Source organism: Meles meles, chromosome 8, assembly GCF_922984935.1.
Source record: "Meles meles chromosome 8, mMelMel3.1 paternal haplotype, whole genome shotgun sequence".
Lineage (NCBI taxonomy): Eukaryota > Metazoa > Chordata > Mammalia > Carnivora > Mustelidae > Meles > Meles meles.
Window position 1 is genome coordinate 99430755 of NC_060073.1, and position 15522 is coordinate 99446276.

The window sequence follows — 15522 nt, forward strand, 5'->3', positions numbered from 1 at the left end:
TCCTCTTGGAACATGCAGATGAGCGTCTCTGGGAACCTGAGGCCATCAGGCTGGATGGGGCGGGGGGAGCAGTGTATGAAAAGAGGGCACTGGAGGGAATGAAAGAACATGAAAGACCGACTTGAATTATACACTAGTTTATCTAGGGCTGTCCTCCTCTGGAGTCCCAGCTACAACACCCACTGGCCTCAGGTGCTTGGGCAGCACTTATGGCCCAGAGCTTCTCTGGACACTGGGGCTAAGGTAATTCTAGCTCTCCAGACATCTCCATGCTGAGTTCGGTTTGCCCCTGTAGTCAGTTGCTGGCAGTCTGTCTGCCTGTCATCCGGACCCGGAATCCTAGTGGGAAGCAGGACAGAATTTCACCTGTGGGTACTGGATAATTTATGTCCCCTTCCTTGGATTGTTTCTGGTTGGAAAGAGGCTTATTATCCAAGGTCCCTTTGTGTCCCTTCCTCATTCCCTAGCTCCTTTGGGTGGGCCAGGGCGCTTGCAGCAGCTGGACCGCTCCACAGGCTCAGTTCCTGCCTGCTGTGCCATCTGGTCGGACGTGGATGTTGCTGGGAGCCTTCTCTGAACACTCTATGTGATGATGCCTCCTTGTCTCCCTGTCACTGAACGGTTTAGTGACTGATTTGATCGCATGAGTATTTCTCATCACACTATGGCTGTGTTGACCAAACCCAACCTGTACTCGGGTTTGTTCTGGTTCTTGTAGGAAAGGCAACCTTGGCTAAGCGTGGCTCCTTCTCTCCCTCCTAGTTTGTCTAATGAGGAGTTCCCAGTCTTGTGGAATGGCCCCACTGACCCAAGCATTGTGATGTTATCATTCTCTTGTTAGATCTCATGTTGCCGTGACCGTCAGTGCAAGTGGCTCCCAGCTCCCATGGACGCTTTCTCAGCCCAGACGCTGGCCCTGAATATCCGTTCTTGCCATGGCACTCTGGCTGCCGTTCGCTACGCCTGGACCACATGGCCTTGTGAATATAAGCGGTGCCCCCTGTACCACCCCAGCAGTGCCCTGCCAGCCCCTCCCTTCATTGCGTCCCTGACGGACCCGAGGCGGGGCAAGCACAGCGAGCTTGCTGAGTGACGTAGTGGCCTCATGATCCTCATCTTGGACTTAAGTGTGGGTCCTTGAGATTTGAGCATTTAGGTGTTGAAGTGATGACAACTAATGCTTTTAAAGGCAACTAATAGCAAAGCCGCCTGGCCAGCTCCCAGCCAGCACATGGTTGTTTCTAGATTCTGAATAGGAGACAAGCCAGTGCTGGCAGGCCAATGAGATGCTTGCCTTTTGTCCCCTAGACAGCCTAGTGTCTAATTCCCAGCTACAAACAAAGGCAGCCTCAGTGTCATTCGCTTGCCTGTGGAGAGCGTGAGGTGTCACACTTTTGTCACCTTACACCCAGCACTGGGTGGAAATACACGGCTGGAAGAGATTTCAAGGCTCATTATTTATGTGTTCTTTACAGGATCTGGTGAGTGGTTACTGAATCTCTGTACAAAGTTTCTAAACTTCCAACAGTTTTTCCTTATGTGGAACTGAACTCTTTCTAGCCCTATTTGTGTTCTCGAAGCCAAAAACAGTTCTGTTCCTTCAGTCTAAATAATGATAATGTGACTGTCTGAAACCAACCAGCCCCGTGTGCAGGCATGTGGGATGGCGCGGAGGGGCTGCCTGAGGGAGGAGGAGATGGGGGCGTTGGTAGCGGCCCAGGAAGGCATGTGGGCAGCCAGGGACGGGTGGGGGAGTCACAGGCTAAGGACATGACAACAGAGGTTCCTGAGAAGCAAGCAGGTTCAGCATAAATCTCGGGCTTTTTAAGGTAAGAGGTTTACCTATAAAAAGGATAACCCAGATGGAAGAAAAAAAGGCTGAAAATAAAGCTCCATGAGAAGCGTGTAGAAAAATAATCCAGATGGGACAAATGTGAAAGCGCGCTCTGTGTGGACTGTTAAGAATCGTAATGCTGTTTATTGGTAGATTAAAAACAGCTAACAGCAACTTGATAACTGTGTCATCTATTGGAATCTGGAAATAAAAATATAATCATTAGTGGCAATTTATAGCCCATCAAAACCGGGTTAGGAACAGGTTTGTAAATTGTCCTCTGAAGCATGAGTAGCTTCCTCTCCCTTAATGGGAAGAACTAAAGCAAGAAGCACCTGACCCCAGGGGGCCCCGGTGTAGCTCCGAGCATCCCCAAGTCAGCACCAGGATTCATTTTGTAAAAAACCAATACAACTACGCAGTCTGCAAGGAATTTTGGCTTCTCTGAGGGCTTCTTGGTGTACAGTTAACTCCCAACACCCATGCCTTGACCTCATATGCATCTGACCTAAGGGGAACCACAAACCTAGGACCAGATTCCTGAGAAAAAGTAAATCTGCCCTCTGCTCTACCAACACATATACACAGGGGCTGTTTTAATTTGCAGGTGGCTCAACATGGTCAGAACCCATACGCCCAGGCTCCTTCCTTCCCCAATCACCAAGTGCGACACAGGGAGGAAATGAGCTTCAAGTAGTAGATAAATTAATGAGAAGTCATGTGAAACTTCATTTTTAATGGCTGAATCATTTAAAACATTCTGTGGGAATTCAGCTTATTTTCCAAATGAAAATAACTTTTTAGTATTTGAAAAATGAAGTTTATAATTACTGTAGATTTGGACACTAACAAGAAAGAATAAACAAGTAAGAATCACCCCAAAATTCATCATTTGGCAAAAAACATTTAATATTTTGATAAACATTCACTTGATTTTCTTGGGTTATATTTTACACACTACACGTCATCTGTTTTTGTCTTACTCTAGTAAAATATTTTTCCTATGGAAATTGAGTATAACTTAAGTGTTTCAGTTTGTGGGAGCCCCCTACTTTAACCAATTTTCCATCAGTGGACATAGAGATTTTTTCCGATCTTTCCCTGTTGTAACAAATACTGTGAGAATGTTATGTGTAGCCATCATAGCGCACTTACCTCCTTGGGATTCTTAATGTGGAATAACAGTTTTAAGGGAAATGTTTAAAATTTTGATACTTACAGCTTAATTCTCCTGAAGGGTCCAATAGTTTACAGCCCAAGGTAAAGTGCCATTTAGCCTCACTCCCACTGACACTGGGTATTGTCAAATTTAAACCTACTGGGGGGGGTATTTTTTAAAAATGCAGTAAAAACATTTTACATTTATTCCATATACCCCTTTTGTGTGTATTGATGTGATTTTTATATAAATATACATATACACACTATAGTTGAAATCCAAATTTCAACATTTTGACATGTGATGTCTTCTTAGTTCTAACTGCTTTATTTAAAAAATAGAGGTCTTGGCTCCCTAAGTTTAGGAACAAACAATGGGTTGAGATCTGTATTTAGAATCACTCCTCTAGGAAAGTTACAAAGTAAATACTCAGATTAAAGCAAATAGCAGGATAACTTATTTAAAAAAAAGGTCTTTCTTAAAGTGAGGGTCGCTTTTGAGGGGGCGCCCGGGTGGCTCAGTGGGTTAAGCCTCTTGCTTCGGCTCAGCTCCTGGGTCCTGGAATCGAGCCCCGCCTTGGGCTCTCTGCTCAGCAGGGAGTCTGCTTCCCCAGCACCCCCGCATGCCTCTCTGCCTATTTGTGGTCTCTCTCAAATAAATAAATAAAATCTTTAAAAAAAAAAAGAAAAGCGAGGCTCGGTTTTATATGTTTTACTCCAACAGCACTACAAGGAGAAGATATCTGTAAAAGCAGCAGCTCATTTCTGGGGAAGTGCACATATCCAGCCAGCTTAGGCAGCGACAGAAGGAAAACAAGAAAGCATTAACAGCTTTTGAGTCTCCCCTTTATACCCCTGGTTTGCTGTTACCCAAATTTTATCTTTTTATACTGTAAAAACTATACAAACTTATAAAAGGACTATAAGGAAGAGTCATAGAGTTAACAGAAGTTACTCTAGTTTCTGAGTTCCGTGGCCAGTGTGCTCTGCTCTCAATGCGGTTGTCCAACCCATCTACTCCTGGGAAACAAGATCCCCCTTCTTGTCCCCAGTCAGCAGCTAGGAACTGCAGCACAGTGACGCCTGTCACCACTCCTTCCCCGTTCCGCCCCTTCTGGGGTCCTTCCGTGGCTTCCTTCCAGGTACCTGGCGAGGCGCATGGTTCCACTGTGGTCCAGGTCGGGTGAGGCGGGTTGGCAACCTCCCCCTCAGCGCCGTAAGCAGGGTCGACACGTTCAGATGGCGTGGAATACAGTCATGTCATTAGCCGGCTAGTGCAGTGACAGGGTCAGCCTGTCGCGTGGCTGGATGGGGGCTGCCCCCCGACATGATGTATCTGTGTGATCATGTAGACTCTGCGTGCAGCAGCAAGCACATTCTCGGATAAAGAACAGCAAAGGGGGCAGACAGGATTACTGAGGACCTTTTGATTCCCTTGAAGGATGTGGCATGTGAAGAAAAAGAAGAACGGCGGGCCTCGGCCTGGCCTCTCCAGCTTGGGGACAAGCAGCACCGGGCTGTGAGTGTACCGACATGAAAATAAGGCAGCTGCTTGTGTAGCAGGGGCCGGGACGTCGTTCCTGGAGCTAGGATCAGAATCCCGGCAGAAGGCTGTCAGACTCCTACCTCTCCCTCCTGAGTCAGCAGCCTTCTCTCACTTGGGCTCACAGAACGCTAAGTTTACTCTACCTCAGGCAGAGCTAAGTGAAAAAAAAAAAAAAAACCTGATTACAACAAGATGAAAATAAACAGATTTGTAAAGAGAAATTTATTGCTAAAAATAAAGCAGCTGAAGTTTTTCCCAGGGAACACTGTCACCACGGGAGCCTCCATGACAAATTGTGCTATCTTCCTTCACTCCTGAAATGCGGTCTTCTTCCATATTCGGAATTTTACTTTAGTTAAATGACGTGGTATGCGACCCCTTCCTGCTCATTCTGAGGACGGAGGTGGGCTACACTGTGACAGAGGCTTCAGGCCCTGCAGGAGTGTGTCCACCAGGGGTTCGTGCGTCAGGAACACGGGTTGGTAAGAAGACACGAAGGGTGTGGGCTGAAGCTCTGAAAGGTCCAAGGATCCTGGAGAAGAAAATCCCTTCAGTTCCCCGATGCCTGGGAATCTCAGGGGACGGCTCAGACACATGGATGTCCTTTCTATTCCCAACACCCTTACACCTGTCAGCCAAACCTTGCTCTTGTTTGGGAAGACACGACGGAAACTTGACTTTTACAAAGAAGGAAACTGTGGCCAAAACAGATTCAGTGATTTGCCTCAGGTTATATAGTAAATTACAGAGAGTGAGTGAGAATTTGAATTCTATTATTTCTAGCACAGAGCTCTCCCTTTAGGACCCAGTGCCAGATCCCTCATTGTTCCACCCATCATGGGGGACGGTTTCCACCAAACATAGGTGGGATGAAGGCCATGACCTGGTGTCCTCCACTTCCTTTGAAATTTTACACAGCAGACTCTCCCCTGGAGCTCTGCTTGGGTCTTACTCAGGTTAGGAAAAAAGCCTAATTTCTCCGTGGGCCCTGCCTCACCCTGACGGCAGCCGCTCCCTGTGACTGCCGCCAAGCACTGCCGGGGAGTCCGGCAGGCCACCCTGTCCTCACGCCTGGGACTCTCCGTGGTCGGGGCGGCGAAGTTTCTATCCCTTACTGCCCAGCCATTTGCAGTACTCAATTCTGAAGCACAGAGGTCAGCCCAGAAACAGTCCATTTTCAAACCAGAAAAGTAAAATTAAGATACCTGGCAGGATGGGATCACTGTGATCTTCACCAAAGGCCTGTCTCTGAAAGGCTTCGAAGCTTATAGCTGCATCAGTGTCCAGCAGTCCTTGCGGCGGCTGCCTGTCTCCGGGTTTCCACACCTCAAATTTCACCCACTGGTAACTGCAGGATCCAAGGGCATTGTCATAAGGGATGTCTGTGAGCTGTAATAGCCCATTCTTACTTCCAGAGATCGCTCCCATATGTATCTAAAAATCATATTAACAAAGTAACTAAGAGAAGATCGGTGTCTTTAGGGACACATGCTCCTGCAGGACTTCCCAGTGCCTTTGCTGTCATGGTACTCAGAGAAGATGGTAACTCTGGTTCCGTGGGGTGCTGGCTCCCGCTCACCTGAGGCTGAGCGGCACCACTGAGGTACACTAGCTGAGGAGCAAGCGCGCTCTGCACACAGAAGCGGCTCAGTGAGCGTCAGAACGAACAAAGCAGTAACTGCCGCTCACGGTGCTTCTCTCAAGAGAATGGATTTGACACTTACTTGATGCATTTTCGAGCTCCTGGACAGCTCTGGATCAGGTTGTGAATAGTCGGATGAGAAAACCCAAAAAAGTCAGCTCCAGAAGGAAGCAGGTTGGGCATTAGTTTCCCCCTAAATAGGAGAGGAAGGATTTGTAGTTTACGAGGGGAGAGGGAGATGAGAATGGGTTTAGGACTGGGGTATGAATGTAGAGAGCACACTTTCTTGACGTGGATACTCTGTGGTAAGAAATAGAAAGGATGCAGGAATCTGTAGAGAGCTATCTACAGATATGGGGCCTCCAGACATTAAACACAAGGGAAGTCTCACTGTACCACAAGTGATCTCTTTACGCTGTCTCCAAGCTTCAACTTACAGAGCAGCACTTATGGCCTGGAGCAGTCCTGCATGACAGGCATCTGCAGAAGAGGTGACGATGGCGTTCTGGGGGTCATCTTCGGGAACGATTTCAAACTGAGAAAGATCAAAGGGCAATGAGCTCAACCTTGGAGGAGCAAGTAGTAGAAAGTCACGCTCCTCCTCTAGCTACCTCTTCACTCTAGGCCTTGAAGCTGATGTACATAACACTAGACGGTGGGCACAATCTCCTAGAGTGCTATTCAAAATTCAAACGAGTCCAAGAAAACACAAAGTCCTCTGGCTGTTTCAGTTCTATACACCTGCCTGACTGTTCTCCAGCAGTCAACACTTCAATTTGTTACGTACCTTTCCTATCCACTTACTTACATCTATTAAGGACAAATACAAATGGTATTTTTAAAAAAAAATTTAAAGATTTATTTACTTATTTGACATAGAGAGAAAGAGCACCACTTTCTCCCTGCTGAGGGGGAGCCTGACATGGGGCTCCATTTCATGACCCTGAGATCATGCCCTGAGCTGAAATCAAGAGTCAGATGTTCAACCAACTGAGCCACTCAGGCGCCCCACAAACGGTGTTTTAGAAATATGAGATAAAATAAGTTCATGTAGTCTTCGCTTTACTTTGTAATATCTAGGAGGAACATAGCCATTTTTACTGCAAGGCTCATTTATTTTTTGAACTACAAAATATCTTGACTATAAAAAAACCTCTTATATTAAAATTATACTAATACTGAGGGATTTTTGTCAAAAGATTATTTTGTATTTATTTTGTATTTATTTTATCTAGCCAACTTAATTCTTTGACCAATTTTCTGTAAGTTCAATGAATTTTTGTGAAGAAAAGTATTTCTGTAGTAAGTTCTGTTTTGTCAACTAAACTCCTTGACCAGTGTTCTACAAAGTTAAACAGTATCCATTTGTTTCAAAGAAGACACACAGATGGCTAACAGACACATAGAAAGATGTTCAACATCACTCATCATCAGGGAAATGCAATCAAAATTACAATCAGATACCACACGACACTGGTCAGAATGGCTACAATTAACAACACAGGAAGTAATAGGTGTTGGCTACAACATGGAGAAAGGGAAAGCCTCGTTCACTGTTGGTGGGAATGCAAATTGGTATAGCCACTCCGAAAAACAGTATGGAGTTTCCTCCAAATGTTAAAAATAGAACTACTCTGTGATCTAGCAATTGCACTATTAGGTATTTACCCAAAGGATACAAACATAGTGATTTGAAGGGAAACATGCACCATTATCAACAACAGCTAAATAACGGGAACAACCCGAGTGTCCATCAACACTAAAGAATAAAGAAGAGGATAAAGAAGAGGGCATATACACACACACACACACACTGGAATGTTACTCAGCCATCAAAAAAGAATGAAATCTTGCCATTTCCAACAACACGGATGGAGCTAGAATGTATTATAAAGAGAAGTAAGTAGAAAAAAAGACAGATACCATATGATTTCACTCCTATGTGGAATTTAAGAAACAGAACAGATGAGCATGGGGGGAAAAAAGCGAGAGAGAGGCAAACCGAGAACAAACTGAGGTTTACTGGAGGAGTGGTGGGGAGGTGGTGCTGAGTGGGGGACAGGGATTAAGGAGGGCACTTGTGATGAGCGCTGGGTGCCATAAGTGATGAGTTACTAAATTCTGCTCCTGAAGCTAATATTAATTACATTGTATGTTAACTAGAATTTAAACAAAAACTTAATAAAAACAAAAGCAAAACAGTATCCAGCTTTTTAATGTTTAATCAAATCATTCCATAAGATTAATTTATTTTCTGTATATTTTCAATCATGTGATTAATCATTTCTTAGAATCCACAGGACTTTACCTACTTTACCTACTTTCTGCAGCTGTTAAGTTTTCTTCTGCAGTTTTTACTTCAATTTTACTGTGTCAAATTCAGAGCTCTTTCAATTTTCTCAATAATTTATCTTATGAGTTTTAATCAGTGGTTTTGTTACTTCAGCCAGTGACATATGTTGCCAACTGAAGATACTGATGGTATTTATTTCTTAGCCATGCATGAAAAAACCACAAGCAATTATTTTCAAATACTCCAGGAAGACGCTCTTATTTGGTACTGGCCATGTCAATTCCGATCTTTTATATTGTACATACACTATTCTGTTTTGCACAAAGAGCAAATAAAAGGCCAAAATCTCTTATTTTGGTCTTGGAGAGCGCTCCCTGTTTGCATGTCTAACTCTACTTCATTCTTTTAACTGCTACATAATATTACACAAGGTGGATAAATGTTAATTTTTCTTCTACTGATATGCATTTCAGCTATTTCTAATTTCTTGCTATTGCATACAGTGCCATGATGTATATTGTTACATGTAACTCTTTTATTCACATTTGCACATTTTTCTAGGAGATGCTCTAATACCTAGCAGTATTCTGGGTCAAAGGACACACATATTAAACTTGATGTTGCCAAGTTGCCTTCCAAAAGACTGAAAACAGTTTCACACATACTAATGCATACTTGTTTTCCTACACCCTGGCCAACACTAAGTTTTATCACTCTCTCTGCTGTTCACCTACGAGCAAAGTAAGACCTTTTTATCTGCATTTCCCTCATTGCTAATGAGGTCCATTCTTACCAACCAATCTACACTGTTTCTATGCAATACCAGTTGTATCTGCTTGTTTTTTATATTTGACCACAGGAGCACTATATCTGGATATTAATCCCCTGTTATATATTTTCCTCCTGTTTTTTCCTTGAGTTTTAACTTGGATTATTGGGCCTTTTGTCATTCATTAAATTTTTAATGGTCAAATCTGTTACTGTTTTCCTTCATGGCTCCTACTAAAGTTCATGCTTTGTGAAAGAAAAGCTTTTACCTCAAAGATTATAAAAATATTCTTCTATATTTTCTGTTAACATATAGTATAAGACATTCTATAAAGCTTAAATAAAAGTTCTAGTAGCATTTATAAACAAAGAGATGAAGAAAAATCATGTGAAAGCATAGTCAAGTATTCTATGCATTATATGCACACTAGAGATACCACTTATTAGTTGGAGAAAAAAAAGAATTGAAACTCATGATGTACCTGAAAATTATGTCGAGAGGGGTTAACAAGTTAAAAAAAAAAAAAAAAAGGGAAACTAAAACCCCACAAACCTTTCTCCTCAGAAATAGTCCAACAGTTTGTCTTTTACGAAATTAAGAATCAGCTTGTCAATATCCATTATAATGCTATTAATTTTTGATTACACTTGCACTGAATTTATAAATCTGTTATAAAGATGGTATATTGCTATAATATGACTCTTTCAGTTGGAGTACTTTCTTAAGATTTTATTTATTTATTTGACAGAGATCACAAGTAGGCAGAGAGGCAGGCAGAGAGAGAAAGGAGGGGAAGCAGGTTCCCTGCTGAGCAGAGAGCCCGATGCGGGGCTCAATCCCAGGACCCTGGGATCATGACCTGAGCTGAAGGCAGAGGCCTTAACCCACTGAGCCACCCAGGCGCCCTGGTTGGAGTACTTTCTAAACAGAACTCCTGCAATGGCCAGGTCATCTGAACACTCACGTGCATCTAACAGTGCTCTAACCAGGACTGGGGCAGGGCACTATGATCCACATGCATCAGGCAGGCTCTCAGCTTCTGCTCAAAGGTTCTTTCCTTGCCTCTACCTCCTTCCACCTAACTTTCTAGTGATCTGTAACATAATCAGACATTGAAGCCTGGAACTCTGAAAATGGTCTGTTTTTTCCCAATGATCAGAGGTGATGGCTGGGGAAAATGAACTGCCTTCAATCACAGCAGTGGGAAGGATGAACAAAGGTATTTCATAAGCCTAAGGTTCACGTCTCCCAAGTCCTTAAGAGTGTGTGCAATCAGAAACCAATATGCAGTCTCTTTGCTTCCTCCGTTTCAATCCTTCTTGAAATAGTGGAGTATCCAAGTCCTCGTTCTGGTATATAGGGCTGCACCTCGCATATAAGCAGACCCGCTCAGCCTCACAGTCACCATAGCAACAGTGCAAGCAGCAGGGTTCAAAGGAAAGGGCGTCAGGATGGGAGTAAGACGGACAGATTCAAATCCCAACTTAAGCACTTATTAACAAAGGTCTGACTTAGGGCCAATCGCTCTTCTGCATCTTGGAGTTATCCAGATGGTTATTATACAGTATGTATTCTAAGTGTTGAATCTGGTAATACCTATTTAAGTGGCTGCCACACAGAAGGTTCTCGAAGACAGACAGACAGGAAAAAGAAAGAAAGGAAGGAAGGAAGAAAGACAGAAAAGGAAAAGGGTCGTTATTTGTAGAGTGAGTACCTGAGGCTGCATGCCGCCATCCTTGATCTGGCAGGTGTACAGACACTTCTGATCTGGGCACTTGACGCTGGCATAGGTCCGCGTACTGCAGTAGCCCACGGGGTAGATGGCGCTCTCGTCATGGAAGCCAGGTCGGTCGGTGATCTGTAAGAAAGATGCCCCCAATCAGCAAATGAGGATGCTGGAGAGAATTCAGGAGTCCAGTGGACTGTGGTAGCCTTTAAGATCACTTTGGGGCTGCAAAGAGTGACTCAAATCAGAGAGAGAGTGTGTGTTGGTTGGGCAGCAGACAAAACTGACCTTGTTTCCTAGGGACTGCAAGTTCTCTGGGATTGGTCTGGATCAGCAAGGGGCTGCAGCTAATGGGAACAGGGAGGGAAGCCTCAACCCCGTTACCGTTCCCGTATTTCTGATTCTCCTCTCTATGTATCGCTGGTCTCACTCACCTCCCCCAGGCTATATACTGTTAGACCCCCCAGTCCGATGGGGAACACAGGCCGTCCTGAGGGATCCAGGGCAATGGGCTGAACCAGCTTGCGAGCACCTCCCTCCATTTTCTTTTTCTTGGATGTTTTCTTCAGAACTGAAACGCAAATCTGGGGTCACCCACTTTAGGCCCCTCCCAATACAGAGGGGAAGGGAAAAATTTATACGTGAATGCTAAGAGCAATAAGCGAATCCTCCTTCTATGTACTCACGGAACGGGCACACGGGACTTTCCCTCAAAGCCCAGAGTGTCTTTCTAACCCACCGACCTGGCAGTCGCTAATTTTAATATTAGTGCTGAGGACCTAAAAGGTTTGCACTTTTTAAGGCCTCTTACCTTCATTTACCAGATCAGAAATTTCCCAAGCCATTCGTGTGCTCAAAAGGCCACCTAGCCCATTTCCCTGCCTCTGGGAAAGATAAACTGAAGGCACCCCAGGGAATCAGGGGTGTGTTCGAGGGGGGAGGCCTGAGCCTGCTCCCTTTACATTTACCCAGGTCTGTCCAGAATTCCTCCACCCAAAGTGGCTCTAATACACTTGCTTTCCAAGGCTATTAGGGCTGGTTAGGGGTCAAAGGAGGGTTTCAGGACATCCGTGGTCGTTTTTGTCTATCAGTTAGTTCCAGGTTTCTGCCATTAGTCACTGGGGCAAGTGATACCCTCTCTCCAAGGTACCTTCCAGTTTGTTGTTCTCTTTGCCTTTTTCTTTTTTCTCCTTCTTGGATTTCTTCCCAAATGGCTCCTCAGCCCCAGTGCTGGGCCCAGAAATGGACCCGGCTCCCTGTACAGTTCCCACAGAGCTGGCCAGACCGTAAGTCAGGGGCAAACTGGAGCCGTGGGAAGGAGCTGCGGCCTGTACCTCCCCTTCAGTTAGAGCCTGAAGCTGGAGGAGCTTCTTTAGCAAATACCTGAGGTGGGGAAGGAAAGGGAGCAGAGGTATGAACTTACGGTTTATCTCAGTTCAGTATTTCACTAAAGCACTGGAAAAGCCACAGTTATATACAAAGATTATTACATTCATAAAAACAAGGTTCTTCTTGGGCCCAGGGAATAATGAAGCTCCAGAGGACAGTATGTTAAGGAGCCAAAGATAAAGACTGTAGCTTATCTCTCTTGCATCTACACAAGGGTTCCTCTCCTTTGATGTTGACAGGTGTTATAGTGCCAAAGGGCACACACCATGACCTGCTTATATATATATATGTTTTCTATATACCCACTGTGCTTTGCAGAGAGCAGTATATACTGAGTGTTTGCAGAATGAGAGGCAGTGTCTCTTACTCCTTCTCCTTTATAATTGGAGAGTTATAAGAAGATAGCTCCTTAGATGTGGCAAGAGGGCTGTGTGAGAAAGATGAATAGAGGAGCTGTCTCATCCCCAGGGTCCAACAAGACATGGGTAAATGGGAACAAGTACTAGAGACTGTTTCTCTGTACTTGATCAGTAGCCAATGGGTTGTATAATGCACAAAAATTCCACTGGAGAAAAATTCCCAGAAGAGTAACACCATATCAATCACTGAAAATGTGATTCTGAACACAAAACGAAGGCAGCTCACCGTCTTTCTTCTTTCGCTTTAAGAAATTTTTCCTCCAGACGAGCAATTTCATCACAAATAGCAGCATTTTCCTTTAAGAAAAATTTTTGGATATAATCACATAAAAAGAATAAAAGATCAAAGTATTACGCTGGGAAGAGGAGCTGTATTTCTTTTCCTCTTCTTTTTTGAGAGCGAGCTCACATGTGGGAACGAGATGGGAAGGAAGGTGAGGGGAAAGGGCTGAGGGAGTGGAAAGAGAGAGAATCTGCAGTAGGCTCCATGGCCAGCAAGAAGCCCAACACAGGGCTAGATCTCATGATCCTGAGATCATGACTTGAGCTGAAATCAAGAGTCAGGTGCTTAACAGACTGAGTCACCTAGGCACCCCAAGAGGAGCTATATTTCAAACCAAAAAAGTCTGTGTTGCTGGGTGAGAAGGATGAGCTACTCTACCCTGCAAACTATTAAAAAACCCTACAGGTAAAGGTAGAGTAAGTTCCACTATGGGTAATTACAAAAATTACAAATCTGGAGCATATCTGGGTGAAAAGGGGGTGCTATTAATTATGATGCCAGTACAGTATGGTAGACTATGGTCTCCTAGGCAAACCAAGATGTAGAATCACCCTGATTGGGGTAGCCTTTGACAGAGAAAAGGGAATACTGCTTAAATTTAATCCTTACAAATATGAGAAGTATCCGTTCCCGAGTGCCTTGACTTATAAAACCAACCTAACTCAAAGCATCCCATGCAATATGAACCTTAAAGAGAAAAACTGGACAGAATAAAATCAACTGTAGTACGCAAAATTCTTAAACTTCATAATCTACTTAGGTGTGCTCAAGTATCATCTTCCTGACTTGATGTTTCCCAAGCAGCAGTTGGAAAGGAAATGCTCTCATCTGGATGTTCCACAAGTGAGACCTCAGACTCTTCACAAAGCATACTGCATGTACTTGGTGGACCCAACATCCTAGGAACAGAGACTTTAGGTACCTCCGACATGGAGGGGATAAAAGAAGGGGAATGGCCAATGAAGTATCAAGTCCCGTTAATTCTATTTTCTTCATTTTTCACCAGAGCACAAAGCAAGTGTTTTTGGAAAGAATGTTCTCATTTCCAAACCTTCCCTTTTCCTTCCAAAAATGCTGAGAGATGTTCAAAGCTTTTGGCAGAAAGAAGAGGTAAGGTGGTGACTCAGACATGGAAGCCCATTGGAGGACTCCATTCCCTATTGCCCAGCACTGAGGCAAGCTCCAGCAAGACAGAGTACCCCAACACAAATTGCGGCTGGCACGCCAGTTCTCTTATTCAACAAACTCGGTGCCTCGACAGTAAAAGAGCAGCAGAAATACTTGGGAGACTCAAGGGATGAAAAGGGGTAAACTGCTGAAAGCTTCACAAACCTGTTGAGAGAAGAGGTCAGTTATGCTGGGGTGCTGGGGCCTAGGCTGTGCAGTGGATGTAGTAAAGAAACTAGGACCAGGGTGTGTAAGCTGGAATCTGACACAGTGCCCTTGAGCAAGTCATCTCGGGGTTTCAGTGCGGCCATTTCTTTAGAAATGCCTCACTCTAGGGTTCTCCTGAGAATCAAACGCCTTCCCAAGAGTTTTGCGCTGAGAACTACCATGACTGAGACGTATGGGCTCTTTACTTTCCTCACTTAATCTTCACAACTCCGAAAAGTAGTTGGTTCTCACAGGTCGGGAAAGAGAAGAGTACAGAAATTACCTAACTTGTTCAAGAACACAACGGCAAGCAGCGTGTACTGCAAAAGCTAACGCTACTGTTCCTGCCACTCAGGAGGGGAACGGTGTGGGGGAAAGATGTCGCGAATCAGGAGTGTCCAAGCGGAGAGGGGCCGAGTGACGGTCAGACTCACAAACACGGTGGCTTTGGCCGCTTTGCGCAGCCGCAGGTACTTGAGCCGGTACTTCTCGTTCTGGCTCTTCTTCGGGAGCTTTTTCATCCTGGCTTTGCCGGACTGCAGCGGGGTGCGAGGCGAGGAGGCCGGGCCGCCCAGCAGGCTCATGGTCCAGCCCCGCTACGGGGCCTTTGGGGCGCGGCCGGCATCGGCTCCCAAGCGGAGGAGCGCCGGTTTCGTCTTGTATGGGCTGCCGGGATCCGGCCTCTTAGGAATCTATCCTTCCAGAACGTTCGCAAGGCGGACGGCCGCCCCAGAAGTCCGGCAACCGACCTCGTCCCGGGACCTCCCGCACTTCCGCGTCTGTCTCGGAAGTGAGCCCTGGCCGGAAGTTACGTAACGGCGCCGGCCGCGAGTAACTTCCGGGCCCGTGAGCCTGCGGCCGTTGCCGCTCTGCGGGTCCGCGGGCAGCGGGAAAGGGGGCGGGTGAGAGGTCTGTGTGACTGCGCGCTGTGCGCGTAGCTGAAGTCTGTGGAGCTAACGCCTAACCCCCTCCCGCTCAGGCTTCCCGGCGCGAACGTCACCCGTGTTCCCTCCGGCCCGCTGCGTTTCAGCGCCGGTTTTCCACACTTCCTAACACAGTTTTCCACACTTCCTAACACAGTTGTGGGAC

The 15522-nt window shown here is 45.3% G+C and overlaps 2 protein-coding genes across 5 annotated transcripts in view; one reads left to right on the forward strand and one right to left on the reverse strand.

Moving 5' to 3' along the window:
* The window catches only part of SIAE (sialic acid acetylesterase), a 39708-nt gene extending 37695 nt beyond the window's left edge, over window positions 1-2013 (forward strand). Inside the window, exon 10 of the mRNA XM_046014753.1 lies at window positions 842-2013. Within this exon, the coding sequence (XP_045870709.1) occupies window positions 842-1093 (252 nt within the window). The 3' untranslated portion in view covers window positions 1094-2013. The remainder of the gene's footprint in view (window positions 1-841) is intronic.
* TBRG1 (transforming growth factor beta regulator 1) lies at window positions 1236-15225 on the reverse strand. 4 transcript variants are annotated; one of them, XM_046014755.1, is made up of 9 exons: window positions 14868-15225; window positions 13003-13073; window positions 12119-12351; window positions 11403-11539; window positions 10957-11100; window positions 6618-6715; window positions 6263-6373; window positions 5744-5886; window positions 1236-4692 (listed from the first exon to the last, which is right to left on the reverse strand). In XM_046014755.1, the coding sequence occupies exons 1-9, from the start codon at window positions 15015-15017 to the stop codon at window positions 4673-4675; spliced, it is 1107 nt and encodes a 368-aa protein (XP_045870711.1). In that variant the 5' UTR covers window positions 15018-15225; the 3' UTR covers window positions 1236-4672. The 4 variants fall into 4 exon arrangements, with proteins under 4 accessions (XP_045870711.1, XP_045870710.1, XP_045870713.1 ...); XM_046014754.1 differs by having other exon boundaries at window positions 1236-5070; XM_046014757.1 differs by lacking the exon at window positions 14868-15225 and adding an exon at window positions 14722-14783 and having other exon boundaries at window positions 1236-5070.
* Between the last annotated feature and the right edge of the window lie 297 nt (window positions 15226-15522).